The 26,868-nt window shown below is 29.0% G+C and overlaps 2 protein-coding genes across 7 annotated transcripts in view; one reads left to right on the top strand and one right to left on the bottom strand.

Annotated features, from left to right (window-relative positions):
* On the bottom strand, positions 1 to 19,996 carry LOC107451034 (uncharacterized). 6 transcript variants are annotated; one of them, XM_043041102.3, is made up of 5 exons: positions 19,693 to 19,996; positions 12,945 to 13,003; positions 11,434 to 11,592; positions 10,552 to 10,854; positions 1 to 1,442 (listed from the first exon to the last, which is right to left on the bottom strand). In XM_043041102.3, exons 4-5 carry the CDS (start codon positions 10,831 to 10,833, stop codon positions 1,251 to 1,253), a joined length of 474 nt encoding a protein of 157 aa, XP_042897036.1. In that variant the 5' UTR covers positions 10,834 to 10,854; positions 11,434 to 11,592; positions 12,945 to 13,003; positions 19,693 to 19,996; the 3' UTR covers positions 1 to 1,250. The 6 variants fall into 6 exon arrangements, with proteins under 6 accessions (XP_042897036.1, XP_071043344.1, XP_015922488.2 ...); XM_071187243.2 differs by having other exon boundaries at positions 19,125 to 19,712; XM_016067002.4 differs by lacking the exon at positions 12,945 to 13,003 and having other exon boundaries at positions 19,693 to 19,806.
* LOC107451028 (tyrosine-protein kinase Src42A) overlaps positions 19,952 to 26,868 on the top strand; it is a 26,247-nt gene continuing 19,330 nt past the window's right edge. The window contains exon 1 of the mRNA XM_016066995.5: positions 19,952 to 20,722. Within this exon, the coding sequence (XP_015922481.1) occupies positions 20,304 to 20,722 (419 nt within the window). The 5' untranslated portion in view covers positions 19,952 to 20,303. The remainder of the gene's footprint in view (positions 20,723 to 26,868) is intronic.

The raw sequence follows: 26,868 nt of genomic DNA, 5'->3' as shown, positions 1-26,868 counted from the left end.
TAGGGGAAAAAAGTTTGAAATTTTTTATTAGATTTTATTTCATTAACATACACATAATATTATGGAAGACAAAGTACTTGCATGTAAGGCAATGAAATTCAAAAAGTTTATCTGATCAATCATACACTGCTTACAATAAATTAGAAGAAATCAACATTCAAAAATATTTAGTAATAACTATAAAACCAAAATATTTTAAATTTATATTGAGTTTATTGCCTAAATGGTGTTAAATATAATCTACCAGATCTAATCCAGATAATTTATCCAGATATTTAAAAAACCAATCATTCTGAAAAATTTTGAGAAAAGCTTTAAGTATAAAACACTAGCTTAATTTTTTTTTATTGCCTTTCTATTCAATATAACCTTGAAAATTTTTTATCAGTTTATAATTAAATTTTTATCAGTTTCACAGACCTCTCATATATTTACAGACAATGGTAAGAGTAAACCATTCTTTCTATTCTAACAGCAAAAACCATAACTTTTTTACAATTTTTTTCGCCAAACATAAATCAATAAAAAAAATTTTACATTAAATTACTCTTGGGAGAGATCTAGTTTCAAGAAACTAAACTAAATAAAGTAATTATGCTAATGACAGTAGTACTAATAATTTCGAAAAATAACTCTTAAGAATAATGCTTACTGGAACAACTAGTTTTAATGTCTGTAACAATTTATAATAACTAATAATAAAATATTTCTATTTTTTACAATATTAAGCTATCACATTCTTGATGATTATCAAAATATTTTATAAGAAACTCTTTCCATTAAAAAAATGTACACACAGAATATAAAGAACCATCATTAGAACATCACAAAAATAACTAGCAGTAAAATGAAAATAAATATTTGATATGTTAATAATGCAAAATAATTAAATCAATCATTACACAACCTCACTAGTTTTAACTCCTTACAATAAAGAAAACAATTGTGCGATAATAATGTATATTAAAAAAGTAATAAAGATTTACAGTAGCACAAAATGAAATGAACAGTCATAAACATTTACAAAAAGAGAAAAGGCAAAGCAAACAATTTATAAAATATTTCCATTTTAAACAAAATAAAGCAATTCTTCCTCATACTATCACTTTATTGGTGATTAAGTGAAAAAGAATTTCCAGAATGCACATTTTTCATAAGAAAAAGTGCTGACAGAATGTAAAGAAAATAAGTACTACAGAAAAAAAAGACTAGTGACCAAATAAACAAAAATTAATGATTGATAATGAAAACTAATCTGCAAGAGAAAATGTTGGATGATCAGGATCATATTTTACAATTGCAGGATCGATTCGCAAATTATTCATAAGGCATAGAAGATCATTGGGTTTAGGTTCAGGTAACTCTTCATACAATTTCACAAGTGCAGACTGTGCAGTAGTTAACCATTTTTCAGTCAACGAAATCAAATTTTCAGGCACAATCTAAAATAAAATAAAAAGCATTACATTTGAATTATTTTATAACCTAATTAATCATCAGCACTAATGTATTTATAATGCATGAGATGTGCCCTTCAAACCATTGAAATAGCATCTCATTCTGTGAAAATTGATAATTAGGTATAGTTTTTAAAAATTATTATATATATATATCAGGGTTCCCACTCTATAATGAGATTGAAATTCAAGGACTTTCCAGGACTTTTCAAGGACCTCAACAAAATTTTCAAGGACCTTAATCTAAGACCAATTTTAAAAATTATTCTCTTCTATTTTACTAGAAGCAACAATGCTTGTTGTGGCAATAATTAATTTCAAATATAATACCTAAATGCTTTGCCTATATAGAGAGAAGAGAGTATATGTATTAAGGACTAAAATTTATATATTTTTAAAAACAACCCTACTGGTTTTACATATTAATTCACAAAATCATTTTCAGCACAATGTATAACTAATGGTAATGAGGTGTTAATGCTGAAATCCTTTAATCCTGTGTATTTCCATGTGAAGGCTGCATGAAAGGCAGAGCTAAATCTTAGGTATTCCATATTCCATGACTATTCCATAACCCCCTCCTCTCCTCTATTAAACATCGTTTCTGAAATTATTTATCCATAATTTACACAACCTTCTCTAAATGTTATGCAGCAACAATTCTTTCTGAAGATAAAAATTAGAAGGAACATATCCCATTTTCACCATGCTTAAAAGCATTATTCGTTATGTGTAATCCATAACTGCCAATGAATATGACCTGATGGGAATATTTCTCTTTTAATTCACACTGAAGCTTCTAATAGAATTTCCAATTGACATAGGGTCCATCCATGGATAATTGAAGTATTTTAGAGAGCTTTTAACCATCATCCATGCATTTGTAAAAAGAGGACAAAATATTTTCTGCAGTTCCATGACCCATAAATTGGGAGGTAAGATACTTAGTGCAAACTTTATTATCAATTCCTTACCATAATGTCCATCTGCTTAGATTGTAGAGACTGATTTAACGTCTCATCAAAGAGTACAGTGCAGCAATCAACATTCTTCAGCTCATTTATAAGAATCCCTTTGAAGTATAGTGCCAATCCAAAGGAGCCCAAATAGGCTCACTTTGTGGCACTACAAAAAATTGTCTCGCTATACAGCTATCAGCAAACATTTTGGAGAACAATTTACTAATCCCTTCACAGGAGTTACATGAATAATTACTAGTGATGCACTTCAGACTCCAGAGAATTTCAGCATCAAGCACATTCCTTTTGACCAGATTAGAAGACAATGTTACCTCGGCCACTAAAGTTTCTGTTTCACTTGGGGCACACGATGTTGAAGGAGTATTTACACCAGATGAATTAGATGTTGATGTCTTTGGAAAAAGAGAACTCAGGGCATGAGACTGCTTTTTTGTTTTACCTTTCTTTCATGTGTGATATCAGAGCAGATTCTTACATTTTTGCGACATTGATCTCCTTCATGCATAATCGGCAGTTGGCTCTGAACTTCTTTTCGGGCATCGATAAAATCCATTCTTTATAAGCTTGATTATCCATCCATTAGGGATTAAAATAGCACTTCCCAGGCATAACTAGTCTAAACTACATAACACAAATACGAAGCCGTGCCTTTGCGAATACGCTTTACAATAAAGTTTTGAAATGACGCAAACGTAAGGACAAGTGCAGATGGTAAAACGGCAAATTTATTGAAAACTAGAAGGTACATATTGCTACGAAATTCGAGAGTATTCCAGTTTTGATAAGAAAAAAGAAGATCTAAGCATATGCGACAGAAGATGAAGTGGAGTCTCTCCTCAAATGCATTGATTGTCTGCTGTGCTCCGCGCGCTTGGCAGACACCAAGACGCTAGGCCCGGTTAGAAACGGTGGCGTTAAAAACCATGTGAGAGAGCTCGGGAACAAAACAGAAAGAACGAGAAAGATCCGCAGGTGTTTTATAAAAAGGGCCGCCGGCAGTATTGGACAAATTCAAGGACCTATCAAGTTTTTCAAGGACCTAAGACGTTTTTCAAGCACTTTCAAGGACCTAAATTTAGCACCAAAAAAATTCAAGGACTTTCAAGGACTCTCAAGGACCGTGGGAACCCTGTATATACACACACACACTGTCAACCCCGCTTAAAGGAATATCATCGGTTCCAGTCAAATCTATGCAACTAAGCGGGTTATTCAATTAAATGGGGAGTGCAATATTCCATCTTAAATTCTAAATTTTTGCGAAATTTTAATTTTTAATGGTATTTAATGCATAATACAGCGTTTTGATTAAATAAACTCAGTTTTATGATCAATAAATAATTATAATTAAACCTTTCTGCCTTAGAATCATAAAAAAATGTCATTTAAAGTTGCATAAAAATAAATCAACGTTAGTGAAAAGTATCATGTAGGAACTAAAATATTATTTGATCCCATCCGAAAAATTCTATAACAGAAGACGTTTTGTTTTGAATTGTTTTTTTTTTCCGCCCATTTAATTCGTCAATTTATCAAAATGAGATATTCCCTTTAAGTTTCTACTAAAATTTTCATGACTTGTGCGTATTCCTTTCAAACGCATTCAATATTTTTTTTTAAAACCTTCTAATCTTGTGAAATTCCTAATTAATGCTCTATTTTAGTTGGGGATTTTTAATAAAATTTATTGTTTAAAAGAGTCATTGTTTTTTTTTTCCGATTAATTTAAATCATTCTTTTTCGCACTCAACTTGCAACCAACTCAAAATTATTCACTGGATTAAGCAATTATTCTACTTAAGAGAAAGACACTCTTTTCACTACTATATTAGGTTTTTAAAACTTTTTCTTATCAAAACTAATAGTACATCAAGAGGGGACCACAAGTCTTGACCTAAAAACAAATAACTCTATCCCTTTTTTACATACTAAATGATGTGTGAGTGAAGTAAGTCAAAGAGCGGTAAAACCCCCTTCGTTTACTTCAATGTATAACTGGCAGCGAGATTTGATTAATTTTTCAACCTCATCTCAAACACCTACTAATGAATATGAAATCCCTATTGAAATGACCACCTTGTATCATTATCTTAACTGAAAAAAGTAAATTCCATTTTAGCAGGTGAAACATTTCTCAAAAATAAACAATTTTTTTTCATTTCAGTACCACTTCTTTATGCAATTAAGAGGGGGCAAAAAACAACAAATAACCATTTAAACGGGAAAGTTTAACATTAGTTTAATATAAAATGATTTGGTTCCATTAAATTTTATTCGTATAAGCGGGTATTCAAATATCCAAGGGGCGATTAAGTGGGGACGACTGTATATACAGTGAAACCTCTGTTAAGCGGACACTCTCGGGACCAAAAAAATTGTCCGTTTAGGCGAAGGATATACATTAATAAAGAATACTCAAGCCATAAATTGTTTTTAGAATAATTGCTATGATTTAGAAATAATTAAATAATATATAAGAACTATTCACATTGACATTTATTTAAACATAACAAAATTATAATACTTATGATACAAAAAGAGAAGATTAAGAAATCTAATGCACGCCTTTGTTATACTATTATCCAGTTGAAAAGAAAGATGTGATAGAAGTTTGTTTTAAGTGACTGCGACTCACCATATCTTCATGGTACATTTTTAAATTATTTAGCATCGTTACACCAATTTCATCATTTTTCAATAAATAAAACTGTCTCAGTTCCTCAATACAAGTTTGAGCATCACTTAAAGTTTTCACTTTTGGTTCGTATTCTGAAAGTAGTTGAGTATCAGTGTCTTCATTTTCACTCTCGGCATCAATATTTGTTAATATTTCAACAATTTCGACCATATTTAAATCATTCTTTTGACATTCAATATTTTCATCATGTTTACAAAATCATTACCGTTGACAACACTTTCTCCAGTCATGCGAATCAAATTTGTTAATTCAGAAAAGGAATCATCAGAATTTGTGTCATCCACGACATCTGTAAGGATATTGCATTCTGATGTATCTTTTTTGAAGCCTGCCTTAGTGAAACAGTTTAAACTGGTTGAGCTTTTTACTTTATTCCAGGCTGCTATTATCTACAAAGATAGTAAAACATAAATTTTTATGTTTTCTTTATTTGGCCCATCTAAGCTCGTAATCAAGTGATTTAAAATTAGTTGCCGATAAAATACTTTGAAGTTTTTAATAACACCTTGATCAAGTGGCTGGCAAACAGATGTTACATTTGGAGGAAAGAATGCATTTTTTACATTCTTTAGATTAATGTTGGGAAGAGACGCTGCATTATCAAGAAAAAGAATAACTTTCCTGTCTTTGCGGCCCATTTTTCTATCAAGTTCAAGCAACCACTCAGTCATTAAATCCTGGGTCATCCATGCTCGTTGATTTGCTTTCCATTGTATTCCAAGCCTAAATAAATCCATTCCTTTAAAACACCTGGGCTTATTTGATTTCCCTATAATCAACAGGCTCTTGTTCTCCGGTCATACTTGTGAAAAGTAAAATTGTCAATCTTTCTTTTGACATTTTACCTCCTTCACACTTTTCACCTTTTAAACACAAAGTTTTTTCCGGTAATGCCCAAAAAAAAAGACCAGTTTCATCAGCATTTAATACGTCATCGGGTGCATAGTCCCTCAATAAGGAAGGCAGCTTCTCCAACCATTCTTTAACCATGTCAGCATCCACAGAAGAGTCTCCACTTATTGATTTAAAAGAAATCATATGCCTCTTTCTGAACTTTTCTTACTATCCATTAGAGGCTTTAAAATCCTTTATTCCCAATTTCTCAGCTGTCTCTCTAGCCTTTTCCTGTAACATTGGTCCAAATACTGGATATTTCTTGCTTCTAACTTGAGAAAACCGTTTGAAAACGCATCTATCAATTTTAAATCCAGGTCCGTTTTCCAAAGATATTCTAATTTGGTTCTTATTTCCATTTTCGCACCAAAGTTTCATAAGTTTTTCTCTATTTTTAATGATGTCTGCTGCCTGAGTCTTTCCAATTTTAAAGTGTTTGGCCAATTTTCAGACATTGCTTTTTTGATACTCTAAAAGTTCAATTCTTTCCTTCAAAGTTAAAATTTTGGGAGGCATAGTTGAACAAGAAGACTTTCTCAAGAATGAAGATCTTTCAAAAGTTTTATCTCAAATACACTTTCAACAGATGTAGTTACAAAGAAATGAAAATGTTTTTCATAATTACACAGATATTCAAATCAGTCATATGATACGGAATGGACACTTATATTTCTACGTCACGACCACACTCGGTTTCAATCAATATGATTATTCCCCCATCACTTGATAAGAAACGTAATACCTCCCTGAATGTAAACCTCCAGTAATGCATAGAAAAAGGAACAAGACAATGCTTACCTGTAAGAAACCAGGTTTACGGATTTGTATTCACAATCAATCATTTGTCAAGAGTTTGAATAAGTGTTTGATTTATATGAATACCTCCATGACTAAGATTTCTATTCTATTCTTTTAACCCAGATGGGATGAGTGCAGGGTACAAACTGATTAGAAGTAGAAAGGAAATTTCAGTGGGGAAGAGGAATTGATGTGGGGTCACAACTGTGTAGTCCAGATAAAAAGATCAAAAGATGCCGACGTTCGAAATATTTTACATGAGCTGAATCATTCTCCTTTCTTTCTAGCCAAAGATGAAATCAAAAAGATAAAGAAAGGTGACAGGAGAATGATAGTCTTTAGAACTGAAATAGCTTAATGTTCTTAGTTATATATAAGGCAAAAAATTTACATGTTTCAAAAAATGGTGGAGAGTGGCATTTTTTTCTTGTAAAATTTATTTTTTTAAAATTTAGAAAAAGTAGTGTCCGGTTTGAAGAGGTAGAAAATAACGTTTCAGAGCAAAAATGACTGTCCACGTCCTGTTAAGGGAGTGTCCGCATTGCGGAGACCATACATAAGGGCTTATTCATGGAAGGAGGTTTCACTGTGTATATATATATATATATATATATATATATATATATATATATATATATATATATATATATATATATATATATATATATATATATATTTAAATTTTTTTTCTTATTTATTTTTTTTTCTTTCTCGATTGTGCATGCTAAAACTAGTAAAATAAATATAAAATGAAAGTCACTGTATATTCTTTGCACGTGTGACAAAAAGCAAGACTCAAGTTCCTAATAAAATAAGAATTTGCAATCACAAAATATTTCTGTTTAAATAATTTTTGAATTAGAATTTATTTCCTCAAGTTGAATTAAATCCTGGATCAATTTATTACTGGCACTGAGCTATTGCGTTCTTTGCCACAGAAGGAGGATCCTCCGATCGGAGGTATTCATTCACAAACTGAGCCCTGTATGGATGGTTATTATCATCATAAAAGTGAAATTTAGTCCATATGCTCTGCGGAAAAGTGTCACATAGGATCAAGAATCTCGTGTCCCGGTACCACGCACCTGTCAAAGTACCTCGATCGAACACATGATAGTCAATATGACCACATGTCATGATGCTTACCTAGACCACCAGACCATAGTGATCTTTGAAGCCTCTAATCAGTCTTGAGCCAGCGTTGTTGCTCTTTTGCGGCCTTGACCAGGTCTAGCAGACTACTGTTCCTGTCTTTATTAACTATTTCCAAGTGGACACCACATTTCTCTAAATCCTGAGGTGTCTACAACAGGTAACCTATGATTGGTCTGTCTCGAGTATTCCAACTATTCGTCATCTTGTGGCGTTGTCAAGATGATGAAGACTGGCCATAGTAACGATTGGTTAACAAAGAAATTAAGAAAACAAGGATTGGACTAAGTTACAATGTTTCAAAACGTCCTTATGCTACAAGCTTCTGCGAGCAAATAAAGTACCTCTACACAGATGTGATAATGATACCACTGCCTCATGATATTTCAAATTGACTGTATGTATGTATTGAACCTACTAAAAAGAACATGGAAAAAAGCTTAAAAAGTAATTTTTATAAAATAATAAGATAAAGACCAAAATGTCCCTTCCATAACATCTTACTTACTGTGGAATTGCCCAAGTAGAAATTAGGGTGTACTTAAATTATTAGGAATACCTTTCTTCATGTATTTTTGATGAAATATATTTCAATTTTTTATTCATCAATTTTCAATTCAATTTTTTATTCATCAATTAATTTCAAGGATTACCAAAATTACCTTAATCATTATTTTTTTTCTTTTGTTAATACATTTTGTGAGGTAGTTTTACGGTAAACTTTTACAGTTATTGAAATAAAATATTACAAATTATTTTAAACTTAATTGTCTTGTGTTTTGTAAAAATTCTTTTGAAATAATAATTGTAGTTATTTAACTGTTTGAATTCAGTTAAATTTACCTTTTTCAATAACAATAATAAAAATAAACAAAATGAGGTAACACAGAAATTTTCCGCATGAAAATATTTTCTATGCTATTCTTCTTAATTATATGAACATAATACATTACAAACTATTAATTTTTGTAGATTATTATAAAACTGGTGAGAGAAACATTTTGTCAATCTTTTAGATTATTTATGTTGGTACTTTCATACTTTTCAGGCATATTATAGAATTTTAATAATATTTTTTAATAATTTAGTTTAGGAGTGCACAACATGTAGTTTACTAACACATGAATATGATGAAAATAATTTGAATTTTTTTTTTCTTTCTCGAAAAGAAAAAAATAATAAGTTGGAAATTTTAAATCATGCATTCAAGTCATTACTTTCAAACATGCTCAAATTGCACATATTCCACAGTAAATTTATGTAGCTTTAAAGAGCTTTTTTGGTGGTTATTGATATCTGATTTCCACATACTATAAAAATCTTAATAGTTTTAATGTGATATTATTCTGATATGACAGTGACTTTCCAACTATGTTTTCAGCAGTTATTGTCGGATTTCCTGATAACACCAAGTTTCCCATTTTGGGAACTTCCTAAATAAACTACTTTAAAATTATTTTCTTGACCTTGATAACAGCAAGCTAAAAAGTATAATTTGCTCTGCTTAATTGTAAAAAAAAGCAAATGTTAAGCGAAAGAATAATAAAATATACGATTTTTAATTTCAGAATTACTTTGTTTAGAACAGAAAGTTGTAACAGTTACTAGTATAATTTTATCAATACTAAATAACTTATAATAGTTTAAAATAAATACATGCAAAAATTTTATATAATTTTGCATTGAAAAAAAATATTAAATATTCCATTTTACCTATATATATTTTAAAATCCATGAAAGAGAAATAAATCTATAACACAATTGACAAGATTTTTTACTGTCTCTGCTGAAAACAATAAATAACGCATACGACTCCTGAATTCATCATCATTAAAATTTGATAATGTAAAATTGTTAATAGAGTTTCCTTTTCATAAAATGACAGAATTTCCAAAAAGGTAAAAGCTATGAATTCAGCTGGTAAGGCTATATGTCTGAACCATGTATTTAATTAGTATATCCATAGAAAATGAGGTGTTCTGAACACACACAAGAACTAGGAATAAAAGATAAAAAGCTAAAAACCAGGACAAATAAGGATAAAATATTTTTTTATCAGGAAGATGAAGACAACTACCAAACCTATAAATTCCCTAGCATGTATAAATAGTTTTCTCTGTTCCTTCATTTGACATTTCTTCATAGTGAATTTTAACCGTTTAATAAATAAGAATTACAGTACAAACTAAGTAAAAATTTTAACTATGCATAGTATTTAAAATATTTGCTAAGAAAAATCAAAATGCAAAAGATATTCATAGAAATAACATATAACATACAAAGAAAAAAGCAATCTTAATCAGAGGTTCCAAAAATGGGAGACAATTATAGCTTAAAAATGAACTGAACCAAAAATATTTTATAACTCTCACTTAGTCCTTTCATCCTGAGCAAAGTAAATTATCAAGACTGAGCAAAATAAATTATAATGCTGTACTGTTAGATAATAATATTAAAACAAGAATTTCTCTACATAAATCTAAATTTTTTTCAAAAATGTTGCTTAGAACCTTCTTCCACAAAGTACTTCAATATTAATAATGTGTAAAAATATAAAGCATAGATAACTTACTTTAGAATGATGCTTTTTGACTAGTTGCAATTTCTGCAGCTTTTTCTCTAGCTCCAGGTTGTTTCTCTTTAAATTTCCATACATTTTCAGCAGTTCTTCTTTATTATCACATTTTTCAATCATTTCTTTTGTATAGATGGTGTCTTTTTCCAATGAATCAGAGCAACTAGGTGTTTTAAGTTTAGAAACCCTGAAATTATCATCACAAATGGGTCTTTTTTTACCAGATGTGGGTGTGGATTGAGAAATGCTACTCGTAGGTGAGAAAGAAGTAAACATCATTCTTGTATCACTAGACCTTCTCTAAAATAAAAACAAACAGACTTAAGAACCATGATAGTATTGAAATTGGAAGCTGGTCACAAATTTTATTTAGGTTCAAATAAATAATAATTAAATGACAGAATTATGAAATGTGCATTTGAGTGTATTTGAATTTTGTAAGCTTAAAAATGACCTATTCTTAAATCTGGCGGTAGGACAAATGTTTGATGTACAAACATAGATTATTTTTTTTAAAAGTTAGCAAATGTTAGTTAAGTTAGGAGGTTTTAGTTTAAGTTGAACAGTATTTATTTATGATCATGAAAATCACATACTTTAGTGGCCAGAGAAAAACAATACTTAGTTGCAATATTTTTAATTTTAAAAATCTATTTTTATAATTACTTTTGTGAACTTTATCAGAAATGTGAGTTAATGAAACTTTATCAAAAATGCATAGCAATGCAAAAAAAATTTCAACAAAATTCCGACAGACAAGTAACAAATCAATTCCTTAAAAATTTTCTTTACTTCACTGAAACTAGTTGTATAGATACATCTTGATAGATCTATCAAGAATTTATTTAAATTTTCAATAACCATTATGGGTAGTTATACCTTGCTTTTTTATTATACCCATCTGAGTACAATGCATTCTTGACAAGTTCAGCTTTTCAAATGAGAGGATTAGGTTAGAGCAGATTGCAAATTTATGCATAGTGGAATACCAGTAGTCCAAGCTAGTCGGAACAGTCAATCCAGATTGGGCAAATGTTCCTACCATAAAAAAGAATACAGTCAAGTTAAAGTGCCTCTTGTCATATTGTGTCGGTCAGAAAACAGTAAAAAAATGTGATAACAACCACAATATAATATAAGAATTAAAAAGGAGAAATGACAATTTTCTTGATTATTTAATGAGAAGGTGCTATTCCACTTATCTCATAAATGTTTTTTTTTAAATAAATATCACAGGTTAAATGTTAAAACTAGGAGAAAACGCTATTTGTTTTCAGTTTTTATTATTATTTAGGAGGTATTGAGAATTTCAGAAATTAAATTCTTGTTGCAGACTCTAAAATTTTTTGTATTTCACAAATTATTATTTATTAAAAAGTTTCTATTTGAAAAGGAAATAACATATATAATTTTTTTCTGAAGTTAAATCATGTATTCAAGTCTTTAAATTAATAATAAAAAAAGGTGTTTTCAAACCTAAATGGTTCAATATCATAAGTAGAGAATTTTAAAATTTGACTATAGATACAGGATCCTTCTCTCTTAAATTGTAAGTACTTTCACTTGAAAAATAAATTTTTTCTTATTTATGATGTTTAAAAAACATAACATTTAAATGTTTGGAATAAATAGTTCAAAAAGCATCAAGCTCAATTTTGTTGAATTTATTAAGTGCATTTTAAGAATAAAGGTTGGCATTTGTTTTGCTTAGACCAAAATGGACATAAAGAAATTATATCCATTTTTAGACCCATCACAGAAATTTAAATTCTAGAGTAATTTTTCTTCACAAATGCATATTTCATATTTAGACAAGAAATAAAGTTTTTGTCCATGTGGCATAAATGGGGGTTATTCCAGACTTTTTGTAAAGGGTCCTGTTTTCTTGAAATTGAAAAAAAAATCCATTTATAATTAATTTTATTTTTAAAAATAAGACTTATTTTTATACAAATAATATGATGATTCCTTATCTATAGTCAAATGTTGCAAGCTTTAGGCTCTACATATTTGACCATTTAGGCTCAAACCTCACTTCTTTTTAAAAAGGAAATAATTTTTTCACGATTTCATAGAAAAATACAAAAATCAGAGTTCGGGCAGATTTTTTTGGGAATGGTCCTTATCTTGTGAAAAATTTATTCATAATGTTTTTAATAGGATTAATTCTGCCTAGGTCTTGTTCTTGTAAATATATAAGTGATAATAAATTTATGTGTATGTAGGCTATGTATTATAGTGTGAACAGATAAAAATTCTTGAAGGACAGAAAAGTTCAAGAAAAGACTTACTGACTACAAAAAATAGAGAAGCTATTAGGTGTAGCCATGACATTTTCCCAGCGTTTACGATGATTATTATCAAATAAAAATAAATATGTTCAAAATTACCTTCACCATTTCTTGAAAAACTTTAGGAGGAATTTCCTTTTTTTCACTCATTGTGATTACTGTGGGAGGAAAAAATATATAAAGTTTAGGAAACCAATCATACTTTATTTCTTAAAATCATCGTTAAACATCCGACACAATTTGAGTTTTTTGACAATCAATGTCAACTCTTTAGCCTTGTAATTTAGAACCCAATCCAAAAGACAACAGAATTTCTGGATCAAGTATTGAGAGAAATTTGCCTTTGTGAAGGACTTTTTAATGGAACTAACCCGCATTTGCATTACTTGGAGGCAAACACGAAAACCTCTTACAGTTAGTCTGTTGGCAAGGGCACTCTAACCCACGATTCCATCTACAACTGAGGATATTTTACGCCAGCACTTTGGTCATAGTGTGACAAGTGCCAAATTCGTATCGACCAGCCATTTTTTGGATTTGAACCCGGGTCACCTTATTGGGAAATGAGTGAATTATCCCCAGCGCCATCACGGCTTAAATCAATCATATTAACTAAACGAGTACTTTTCAAGTGTAGCCAAGAACTAGGCCAGTGACAACGAAATTGTTTCAAATTATGAGTCAAAATTTTCAAGGCATTTCATATAGCTTATTACAAAGATTTAAAGTTGCAGGTAACAATTTCAAGAATTAAAATAAAAAGCTTATAAGTTACTATGAATAAACTTTTTATGCCATTTTATGCAGAGTATGTTGACATAAATCAGCTTGATTAAAAAAAAGTAATATTGATTTAAAATTTTACTGAGTATTTATAAAGAGATTGTTTACACTATGTATTTGTGGTAACTTTTAATCCTTCATTTCTATTTTTAAAAAATATTTCTTCTTTTAATTTATGCATCATCTGATATAATAGTACAAAGAAAAAGTAATTTTTTCATGTCATGAAAAGATATTTTTTTTTTTCTTATTTCAAAAAAAAAAAAAAAAAAAGGAGAGAGAAAGGGGAGGAATTTCCCATTTTATTTGATCAAATGTAATCATATAAATTATGAATGAAAATTAAAAAAAAGTATTTAGCCTTATTTATATTAAATAAGATAATTTATTTCATCCAAATATGATGCATCACAATGATCATTCATTTTTCTTTTATTAGAAATCAAAACCAAACGAAGCTGACAACACGAACTGACCAAAGAAATCAGCAAGCCAGAGAGGAGCAATGGATTTGATATTCAATTCTAGGGCCAGCCTCAGATTTTTGGGTGGTGACTACTATTTTTTACTCAAGACAGAAACTTGCTTGCTGATCTCCTTTATATGGTGTGAGTGATTCTGAGGTTAAAAAGAACACAAAAGCAGAACTTTTGTCAGTTTTGCATTGTGATCTTAAAGAGGCTATAATTTTTCAGTGTTTTATTTCCCCCTCATTAATGTTAATTTTTTTTACAGAAAGTCAATTTTGTCTTTTGAAAATATTGTTGTACAAAATATTCCTAACAGTAAGAGATAGTTCAGATATAGCTAAAAATTTATCATTTAAATACAAATTTTATATATATATTTTTGTAGTTTTTGAAAATAGAAAGATTTTTTAAATTTGAAGGGGATGTTTATTCAATCTTGAGAGTACCCCAGCAATGTCAAAAACTCAAATAATAATTTTCTAAAATTATTATCTATACCAACTAATATTGTGTCAAATGATGTTCTTAAAATGTTTTGAAAACTTTAAGTAGTAACATTAACAGACTGTTTCCTTTTACTGTTACTTATTAATTCGAATTTCTAAAATAATAAAAAAATTGTTAGTAATATTTAATTATATAGTAAGGTTCCAACTATTCAGATCCTAGTGACGGATATTCTTCTGGTTACCTGATATTTCTAGATTACTAAAAAGAACAATACAAGCAGACTTTCTGGCTACCTGATATTCCAGATTACTAAAGAACAATATAACCTTAAACATTACAAGCAGACACACCCTTATTTTTGAACAAATTAAAGGGAAAACTCCAATCTTAACAATTCATCTTACAAAAGCAATCAAATTCGATACTAGAGTTCGAATGATGCATTGTTGGACTAACCATACTCCTAGAACTTATATAGTATGAGAAAAGGATTTACAAAGAGGGATAAGGAGACTGATAATGACAGTTTCTCAGAAACTATAAAACTATTTGATATTCAATCGAAAATTGTGCAGTCTCAAAACATCATCCAATGTAAATTATTCATAATTATTTCAGTCCTTAAACAGTATGAATAAATATTGAAGTATTATAGAACAGGGGTCTGTCCAGACATTTTGTGAAAGGTTCAGTTTTTGTAAAATTGTCAAAAAAAAAACTACTCATAATTTGTGAATATAAAATAAAGAGTTAAGTCACATTCTTTCAACCAGGATCCTGCCTCTGCGAATTTGAGCAAATAGGGTCCTGTTATTGCAAAAATTGCTAAAACTCTTTTCAGGAAGTTTTTAAATTGTAAATAGATACAAAACTCTGCTCAACAATTTCTGCTAATAAATTAGAGATGCAACATACGAATATTTGGTATTTAGCCTATACTGCTCAACAGAGAATATTCATTTTAGATGAATAGCGGTAACAAAATCACTCACATTTTTAATAATTACAATTGAAATATTTTAAATAACACTTACATATATTAAATAACATGATATATTTTAAAAACATTTTAAAAACACAACTTAGTTATGTATCACTTTTAATGTGTTATGCATTAAGCACATTTAAATAATTCTTAAATTTATAATATTTTATTTAAAAAATTGCCAGAAATTAATTTTTATTTAGATAACATTCTATTAATTAATTTTATTTATTATAATTATAAATTGATCAATTATTTATTTCAAAAAAAAATTTCATTTAATATCAATAAGAATGTGCACACGATGTTTGCAAAAGTAGAAATATTTTCCTAGAATACTACATTTGGAATTTAAACTTAAGGAAACTTAGTTCGTTTCGAACCGTTCCCCCCCTTCGGGAAGGAATTATCCCAGGGATGGGCAAACTACGGCTTTATTCAGCCCGCGGACAGAATTTTAACTAGCCGATCAGTGGCAAATATAAACAATATACATCATACAGTAGGGAACCGATTATCCGGAACGATCGGGACCATCGCTATTCCGGATAATTGATTTTTCCGGTTTTCTGAATCGCCACAAAAAGCCGTTTCTTTATTGTAAACCCAAGTAAAAAAAATATATTTGGAAATAATCTTAAAAAGAAGAGAAAACGATGAAGTAATACACTAATGATTATTTCCAAAACGATGGTAAGGTAAACATCTTTCAAAAAGAAAGAAAAATCCTAAAATCTTATGAGGAAAAAAACATTTTTTTTTAAAAAAATGGCGGGAAAATTTATCGAATTTCGTTCCGGTTTTTTGGCTTTCCGGTTTTCTGATTTCCGGATAACGGGTTCTGTACTGTACATCCATTTTCTTGCCCACTTTGTTTAAAGCTATTTTTGCTTTTTCTTTTTTAACAAAGTACTGATGACCTTTTTACTTTCTCTATTTTTCTTCTACAAAACATAAATTGATGGAAATAGTTAGCACAGACAACTTCAATTGGTAAAATGTTGAAAGCAAAAGCTCTTTACAGAATAGCCGTACATTGGCTCCAATGAGCACTTGTCTTTCTCGAGGACATATGGAATTTAATATAGGTGAATTGTACTTCACACGTGGCAGACTGCGCATTTTAGGCTACAATGAGCGGATTTTTCTGTCAGCGTGAGTTCTAACATTATTTATTGCGTATGGAAATATTGCACACATATAACATCATTGTAAATAATAGTAAAATTATTAAATGCATAAAATGGCCAGTGCTTTTTTGAGTTATTTGAAAAAATTGTTGACCCTAAAATAGCTACCAAAAAACACTAAGTTGATTCAGAGTACCATGCGTTCAATGATGAATGGACTTGGAAACGTTTTTTTACAGTTGTAAAAGATAAACCAGTATGTCTTATCTGCAATAAAGCTGTAGCTGATCTTAATGAATACAACCCTAACCGACATTTTACAGCCAAGCACAAGAATGCCAACTACGAAGCAATGTCTGCAGGCCGACAAAATATTTTCATGATGAACAGTGTCCAAGAAGCAGTTATGCATGCAAGTTACATAGTAGCATATAATATTGCTAAAAATAATAAATCTCTTGGTGATGGGGTGGGGAGTTTGTTAAACAGTGTGTGCTCCAAGTTTGTGATGATTTATGTCCAGACATGAACAATAATTTTGAGGCTGTAAGCTTGTTGCGAAAAACAGTGACTTCTAGAATCGAAGTCATCTATAAAAATTTTACGTCACAATCTTGATATCAAAAATTGCACAATTTAAATTTTGCGCAATAGCAATGGATGAAAGCACTGATATAATTGATACTGCTTAGTATTAATTATAAGAGGTGTTGATGAGAACTTTGAAATTATGGAATAACTGGCGCGCATGCATTCTTTAAAGGGAACTACCACGAGATGTAATATTTTTCGTGAGTTTCAGGAAGGATTTTTAACTTTGAAAGTGGGCATAACAAAAATATGTAATATTTCGACTGATGGGGTACAAAATATGATAGAAAAAAAAGATAATCTGTATTTGTTGGACTCTTTAATCAGAACTATACCGGGAATAATGTTAGTTTTCTACATTACGTTATACACGAAGATGCTCTGTGTAAATCGGTATTAAATATGAAACCTATGCTTGAAGCAGTAGTAAATCTTGTTAATACTATTCGATTTTGTGGGCATACAAAATCGCAGGCAATTCCGATATTTTCTTCAGTCCGTGCAATCTGAATATTCTGATGTACTGTATTACACGAAAGTAAGATGGCTTAGTGCCGGGTGTATTTTCGAGCGAGTTTGACTGCTGAAAGACGACATTGTGTCGTTTTTCTATGAGAAACAGTCTTCAGTAAAGTGTGAAATATTAGAAGATACAGAATGGCTTTCAGACTTTGCATTTCTCACAGATCTTCTTCGTCATATAAACAACTTGAATATTAAGATGCAAGGGAAAAATCAATTTATCAATGATATCTGGGCCCATCTCAAAGCTTTTAAACTGAAGCTGAAACTGTTTGCTGGGCAGCTAGCTAAGAATGAGTTATTTCTCGGGGTTAAAGTCAATACCCTCAGTAAATAAGGAAAAGATTAAGAATTATCAAGATGGCTTGAAAAAACTCCATTTTGAATTTTAACGCAGATTTCAGTGCAATTCAAACAGAATTACCTTGACTTTTAACGTAAATTGTGAAACAGTAAGGTCGGATTTGCAGCTTGAATTAATTGACTTGCAATAACAAGCATCCGAAGCAGTTGTTTCTAAATAAGCCAAAGTTTGAGTTTTACAAATCATTACCAAAAACTAGTTTCCAAAATTTAATATCTCATGCCCAGAAAATCATTGCTATGTTTGCTACATCTTATATATGTGAACAAGTGTTTTCAACTATGAACCTTAGAAAAAATCCTTTCAAAACTAGACTAACAGACAAGCATTTTGCGTCATTCCTTAAAATAAGCACATCTTAATATAAGGAACTTTTAAAAATGAAATTGCAATTTCATTCATCTCATTAAATATTTAAATTAAAATTTGTACTTTTTTTACCTATATACTTTTTTTTAATTGGTTTATTAAGAGTGTTTCTAATTGGCCCACCAAACTTTTTCTCTCGATTGTTTGCCCGCAACCAAAAAGTTTGCCTATCCCTGGTTTATTCGATTGACAAAACAATAATGAAGATAAACAAATTTGTGAAGGGTCCGATTAAAAGATGAATTATTTTGTGGGTCCATTTTTATGGAAAGATATTTTGTGAACGGACCCAAATTTCTTCTAAACAGAAGCCTGTAGAATATGGTTTATATCTTTTCTTTGGAACTAAACATTATTTGAAAGTGACTGATTAAATAAAGAAAATGAACTTTCTAAATCGAAAATGCCACCTGTAAGCATCAACTGTGGTACTTGTTGAAGTGGTTTCAGTTCCGTTATGCTTTCCATAATTTAGTACTTAACCAGAAAAGAGCTTAATTTAAAATTTGATTTTTTTTTTTGGTAATGGGGGAATCAAATCAAATCTAACAGGTGCAAGAAAGATTTTTATATCAGATAAGAGACATAGCAATAATAAACCATAGATTACTCTACCTTGTATATATTAATTATTTCAGTGTTGTTATACAGTGTTTTTGTATAATTACTTCAGCATTGTAGAACATTAATTTAATCTATTATGAATTTTGTAGAACTATGTATTAATCTCAATGAGAAAGATAAAGAATGAAATTAAGAAAACGAAGCATGAAGCGCCATTCTGGAGAGAATTAATCCTCTTTTGTTTATTGTCAAACAATTAATTTTGATAAGAACTTTTTCTAATAGTCGTTTGATTTCTTTTTGAAGAATTTCGCTATTTCTGAAAATTTAAAATGAAAAAGCGAATAAGGAAAATTACTTTCTTCACAATTTTCCACCAAAAAAATATTAATAATAAAATATAAATTCTGTTCTTTGGAAATAATTAGCAGGCAGTATATTGTACTAATAATCAAGTAATTCGTGAAATCAAAAGTAACATTTAAAAATATCATCACGTTATTTATGAGAAATTACAAAAAAAACTGATCTTAAATATGAAAAATATCAATATAAATTTGTAAACTGACAAACAATATAATTCACTTAACTTAAATAAAAAGAAAGCATAAATTTCTACCTAGTACATTAAAATGTCCCGCTCTGTCCCGCTATTTCATAAATACGTTTACAGATACCTATTTTTGTTAACTTTTACACCTGAGAAGAAAGTACTTGAAAGATGATCAGAAATGTATCACTTTTTTTACTTGCATGAATTTTTCACTGCAAGTAAGAAATTCGCAAACATGCATTTGAGGAGATGCAAACGAGAGCGTGAATTGCGATTGGTTTCAGATTTTCATTTGCATCTCTGAACTCGCATCCACGAATTTATTATACGCAAAGGGAACAGTTCTTTAGTGGGTGTGTTTAGATATATCGATGCTTCAGATCTGGCAACAAAAATCTTATGTTGTTGCCACAAAAAAAATTTTCCGTGTCCGAATTAATAGGGATATTTATAATAATTAATGAACTTTTAAGGTTAACTAATATAATGTAAAAAATAATGTCCAATTCTTTTACACTTCAGACTGAACTAATAGACGAGTTTGTGTGTCGGATTGATTGTTTGTGTTGATAATTATGAGTATTGTTTTGTTTTTATAAATCTAATCGTCACAACAAACTCCTTACATTGAATAGTTTGAAACAGTTTCTGTTTTATAATATAAAAAAAAAAAAAAAATGGGAAATTGTTTTAGCCGAACCAACAAAACTGTTAAAAAAGGAGAACAGAGCGGTCCGAACTTGTCTGAAAGAAACAATGATAACGGACCAGTACAGATAAGTATGCTTGTGCCTGTTCAGTCTCATGAACCTACAAGTATCAGACATCCAGATGCAATAGCTAGGAGTGGACCAATCTTACCACCTGTTCCGATTGATTCTGACAATCTACTAGGCCATAGTGCCAAAGTATTTGTTGCCTTGTATGACTATGATGCTCGAACAGACGAAGATTTGAGTTTTAAAAAAGGAGAACATTTAGAAATTTTAAATGACACTCAAGGAGACTGGTGGTTTGCCCGATCTAAAGCTACTAAAAAGGAAGGTTACATACCTTCTAATTATGTAGCTAAATTAAAATCAATTGAAGCTGAACCGTGAGTATATAAACTGTATACTTATTTGCATAAAATCACACCTGTTTTGCTGATGCAAACAATATATTGTTACAAAATATAAATTTTCAGTTATGTTTGTTTTTATTTAACTAAAAGGTTTAAAAAAATTATGAAAATTGACACAATGGTTGGTAGCCATGTGACCTGAGTCAAATGTTTAAATTGAATCATGAAAATTTTTGCTCTTTAATATCTAAGTGGATATTCTTTCTAAATTCTTCTGCTAAAGTCCTTACAATATGTATTTACTCTTTAAAGATGAATATAAACTGATGTTAAAAGGGGAGGTTTTGCAGTTTTGAATTTTACAGATAAAGAAAAATTAAATGGACTTTGTATACAGTAAATATTTTTATTTGAGGTAAATTCCAAAAGAGTAGGAAAATTTCCATGTCAGTATTATGTAACAACTACAATTGCCAAAGCACCAAAAGGTTTTTGAATTTATAAAAATTAAACCGAAAAGATATGTAATGGTTCTGCTGGGTGTGGCTTTATGTATACCCTTTCAATTTGTTTCTTTTTATAAGTTTTATTTATTTATTTTTTTAATTTCTTGCATTCTACTTACTGCCTAGAAGTTACTTAAATAATGATTGTTGATGATTATTTTGAAGTAAGTACCATTGAGAAAATTTTCCCTCAAGAGTACCAAAATGAACACTTTGACAAGTGTTTATAAATATTTAGTTAACGGCAATTCCACCATTTCGGATGTAACATTTGTAGACTTTTATTGTGTATAGTTTAATTAAAAATCATCAAACTATTGGGTTCTTCTGAACTTTTTTAATTTACATATATTTGAAAATTTCTGAAAAAATAAAAACGACTTAAAGGCAAAAACTGATACAAATGTCAAAATTGAACAGTGGGCAAAAAATTGACTTATTTCTGTAATTAATACTATTATTTTTTAAGGAAAATTTTTATTAATATATATTCAGTATATTTTGAAATTTTCAAAAACATTTAAGTTTTAGAGATTGTGACTTCAATAATTATGAAAAACATAAATTAATTTGGTAAGGACATTAAATTTTACAAAATCAAAACCATAAATTAATAATTCTTTAATATAAACCATAAATAAATTAATAACTCATAAATTATTGAGGCCGTAAAGTAGATTTAATTATTGATGAAAAGGAACTCCTCTAACTATAGGCAGATATTTGATTTTTTATTTATTTATTTATTTTGCTGCTGGAAAGAACAGATGCAGTATTTCGTCTTTGACACACCTTATCAATTTGCTATGAAACGGGTAGAGGAATAACAAAAATAGAAAACAAATCCCTAAAAGAATTATTTCCAAAGGAAAGTTTAATTATAAATATCTTTTAGAAAAAGGTGGCAATGATTGAAGGATAAGATTATAATGATAAAATAGAAATTTAAAAATGCAAATCATGTTAAAGATAGAAAAAAAAATTAAAGAATGAGCAATAAAAAAATACAAAGATAAATAAAGTTAAGAGTAGCAGTTGCAGTAATTGCCACTGCCTCTTTTTGTCATTTAACACCAGCCTCACAACTTCTTAGTTCTATTTATTTTTTAATTAAATGTTTGATAAGTTGTATGGCAATGAATTTTCTGTAAGGAATCTTTAAATCCAAGAAACTAAAATTTAAGCTTGCTTTCAAATATAAATATGCTATTCTATTCTAACAGAAAAACATATAAGCTTCTTTCGCACATTAAAGGTTTATCTATTCACTCATTTAATTTTTAATGTATAAGTCATCTCCTAATTATTAAAACATCTGAATTAGAAAAAGAAAAATAATTTTATAATTTCTTTTATCAATTTTTAACATTCTAACCTCTAGATCTAATTACATCTGATCATCATAAGTTTATGGCTTGATTTGGGTTAAAGCCCTTCAGAAGCAGGGTCCACTCAAAGGACTTCAAATTATTAGCCAATGAATCAGCCAAATCTCAAAAGTATCAACCAAATTTCAAACGTCTTAGCCAAAGGATAATTATAACAACTTTATATAATTAATTTTTTACCATAGAAAACTTCTTATTACAAGGATGAAATTTTTCCTCCTTTAAGTTACTGTTTCATATAGCTGCCAACTGTTCTGTATTTTTGTCCTGTTTTCTGCCATTCCGTGTTGAGATTCATATCTTTTTCATGTTGAAATCTGTTAAACTCTTCCTTCCTTTTTTAAGATTACTCAAATGTATGTTATATTGTATTAGAAAAATGTTGTTTTAATAATATTTTAACTAAAAGAAAAAATCTGGATTTTAAAATTCCGAGCACAAATAACAAATCCAGAACACTGACTTGTTAAGAAAACGATCGCCAGGACAGTGAATTTACGAGAGAATTTGCACAAATTGAACTTGTAAAGATTCACGTGAATTTAATATAGAGTCAATGAAATATGGTAGACGAATTTATTACAGGATTTTAAAAATCATATAGTAATTGCAACAAAAATGGCTGTTGTAAAAAGTGAATTAAGTTGGAATCACACCGAATCAAACATATAAAAATTTGCTATTTGAAATTTGTTTATTGTAAAAAAATTAGATAAAAAACGGGATTTTAATAACTATGTAGAAATCAGTAGTTGATAATTACCCAAAAAATGATAGACAAGAGAGTGCAGGATACGAATAGGCATGTATCAGATGTGTTGAAAACTCACTGCCCTATTGGAAATTCTTATGCACCTCATAGTATTAAAAATAACAAGATTTTAAAAAATCAAATAGAAATTAGGGATGTTAGAATAGTGATTTGGCAAAATACCAAAAATTCGGCCGAATAATAAAACCGAATTCAGCAACATTTTTCTTTTCAAAAAAATCGTTCATAATTATTTTTATATAGAAATAAGTTTAGTCATTAATGAAATATAATCAGAACTTAGCTGTATTTATTCATATAGAGTGAAGGGGAAAAAAATGTTAATAGAAATGTATAAATAAGATAATTAGAAATATTTAAGATAAAAAAAAAACTTAAGTTCTGAAGTTTAAAAAAATATAGAAAAAAAAAAACTTCTTAATTTTTAAAACAAAACTTTAATGCTAAAAATAATATTTCCTGGGAAAAGAAATATCTATAAAACATTAAAAGAGATAGTGTCTATCAGAAATACTACAGTGCTATCATAAAAATGTCTATAGAAAACATAGATTACGTACAAAAGCTAAGCCTTTCAGTTTTTTAATTACCGTATTTTTAAGAAAAAGTGAAGATTAAAGTCTAATAGAAACCCTCTTAATTTCTTAGTTACATTAAAATGTCTATAAAATCATAAGTTTCTTGAAAAAGAAAGAGCCAGATAAAAACAAAAAAGAATCGTTCTTAATTTTTAACAAAGGATTTAAAGCTAAAAATCTTAATTTATAACATTTCCTCATTGCTGTATTTTTAGAAAAAGTAACCATGAACGAATAACGTTATTAGAAACGCTCCTTAAAAAATGCCGTCATAATAAAAACAGTGATAAAAGAAAATCAAAAAAGAAACAGAAAAATAAATTGTTCTGAAACACAACTTTAACCTCGAAAATCATAGTTTTCTATGTTACTAGTTATCTGTCTTACCATCATGAAAAAAGGAACGATAAAAGAATAAAGTCTATTAGAACTGCTCCGTTAACACGCCTCACTTTAGTTAAAACAAGAAAATATAAAACAAACAAAAAAGAGTTCTCAATTTTTAAAAGTGTTGAAAAAATAATGAAATTAACTTGCTTGAATATAATGAAAAAAAGCAAAAAAAATCAGTGTTACAAAACTCATGGTTCAGTATCAAGTACTCTGGATTCAAATTTCACTTTCCCATGTGTCTTTCAGAACATAAATTAGCAAGTTTTAGAACTTAATGTGTGTAAAACTTATTTCTAATAATGTACCGTAAAAATAATGATTTTAAAGTATTCTTTATTAAATCTATTAAAATTTTCCCCCAAAAAAATTTTTTTAAGTAATTTTACAAATAGTAGGTACTTGCCAAATATTCCGCCTACTGAATATTTCGCAAAAGGGCCGGATATTCATTACATCCCTAATAGAAATCTACTACAATTCCCGAGAAACGAAAAACAAATCATGAGAAACGTGTCCTGATAGAATTAAGTGTGCATTTCTAAATTTTCTTGTAATAAAATTGGAAATAAAAATTTTATTTTAAATACCTTTTAGAAATTTCTAGCAATAGCTGCCAAAAATGCAAGACAATGTAAAATACTCAGCACAATTTGAGGTGATCCAAAAATAATTACACAAATGTACAATTGAAATTCAGGTCTCTCTATAAGATATTAAAAAATATTACTACTTGGTTGAAATATATGATAAAACGATGATGATAAAAACATATCATAAAACGATTAAAAAGTCACATGGGTTTATGAAAGAATCTACACGATTCGAAATTCGTGCATAATAAAATAGTATTAAAAAATCTGAATTTCCATTAAAAAAAAGGTGTATAAGACAGAATTGGCTTGATTCAAAATTCGTGTGTGGTAATAATGTCATGCTCAATTTAATTTTACTGCATTTGACTCACTCATTAACGATATCAAGACTGTCTTATATCAATCAAATTGATTCTATCGGGACATATTTTATGGACAAATAATAGTTAACAGTCAGGAAGGAAAATTAAAGCAAAAAAATTTTTAAAGTCTTCAAATTTTTTGTTTTTGGAATTTTTTTAAATTATAAATTGAAAGACAAGCCACCTTTCTACGAAACAAAGTACAGTACAGAACCCGTTATCCGGAAATCAGAAAACCAAAAAACCGGAACGAAATTCGCTACAATTTCCCGCCATTTTTAAAAAAAAAAAAAAAAATTCCCTCATAAGATTTTAGGATTTTTCTTTCTTTTTTGTTTACCTTACCATCATTTTGGAAATAATCATTAGTGTATTACTCCATTGTTTTTTTCTTCTTTTTAAGATTATTTCCAAAAAAAAATTTTTTTAGTTGGGTTTAACAATAAAAAAAACGGCTTTTTGTAGCGATTCAGAAAACCGGAAAAATCAGTTATCCGGAATAGCGATGGTCCCGATCGTTCCGGATAATCGGTTCCCTACTGTAAAAGTTTAAAAGGACAATCAAAGAAGTGTTAACTAAGAAATAGTGTAAATTTTTTATGCTAGTTTTAGACACCTTGATGTGTACAATTTCAAAACTGTCATAAATATTATCAAAATCGCAAATCTCTACCTCCAATACAATCTCACCTACATACACTATACATATGATTATCCCATTATTCCATGTACATCTCTGTGTTGATTGCATTCTAACAAACACCAGAACTTGGTGATAAAAAGATAATCCCAAAAAACAGGTGGTATTTATATGAAATATTATGTACATCATTACCTATCAAAAGATAATTTATTTTATAAAAACTAATAATAATGAAGTTAAATTGATTGTTGGTGTCGAACATAAATCACAGGAAAGTTAAATATGATTACTCATTTATAAATAGTCTAAACTTTGTGAAATTGTTTATAATTTAAAAGTCAAGATTGAATTTTGAAGCTGACATTTGAATAAAGAATTCAGTTCAGTTCTTAACTGTGAAATATGATGTATAATTAATTTGAAATTTTTTATTCTGGTGTCCGACGTAAATTCTTCATTTTGGATATAATTTTAAGTTAATGATAAGTGAAAATACTTTAATTTTTATCTTAATATTTTAAGCTTTTTTTTCCATTAAATAGTTTCTTTAAATTTAAATTGTTGGAATAGGTGGATCAATAAGTTCTATAATGTTTTCCATCTTATTAAAGTTAGTCGGAAAACCACTAACTTTACCTGTGCTGTGTATCTTATCAATAATGTAGATACTCATATTTAAGCAACTATTACCTTAAATGTAATAAAATTTCAAAAATCCTGGAATTTAAAAAATATTGACAGTCGCTAAAAAATTTTCTATTATCTTAATAACAAGGAAAAAATGCTAAGAAGTTTTACAGTTTTTAAATACAGTCAGAAAAATTTATTGAAGAAATATGTTACGGAATCAATTTTTTACAATATTATCATTTAATTAACAATTTCGATATTAAACATTTTTTTCTACGAAAAAAAGATGTTTGGTGCAGATAAATTGATAATTT

This window comes from Parasteatoda tepidariorum, chromosome 11, assembly GCF_982258835.1.
Source record: "Parasteatoda tepidariorum strain Cologne lab strain chromosome 11, Ptep-v5.0, whole genome shotgun sequence".
Classification (NCBI taxonomy): domain Eukaryota; kingdom Metazoa; phylum Arthropoda; class Arachnida; order Araneae; family Theridiidae; genus Parasteatoda; species Parasteatoda tepidariorum.
The sequence above is the reverse complement of the archived record's forward strand: the minus strand, read 5'-3'. Positions and strand labels throughout refer to the sequence as shown.

Coding starts and splice junctions, on each gene's coding strand:
- LOC107451034 (XM_016067000.4), bottom strand. CDS start 12,995: ATGAGTGAAAAAAAGGAAATTCCTCCTAAAGTTTTTCAAGAAATGGTG. Junction 10,855..12,944: donor TTTTTCAAGAAATGGTGAAG/GTAATTTTGAAC, acceptor TTTTTATTTTAG/AGAAGGTCTAGTGATACAAG. Junction 1,443..10,551: donor TCAAAAAGCATCATTCTAAA/GTAAGTTATCTA, acceptor ATTTTATTTTAG/ATTGTGCCTGAAAATTTGAT.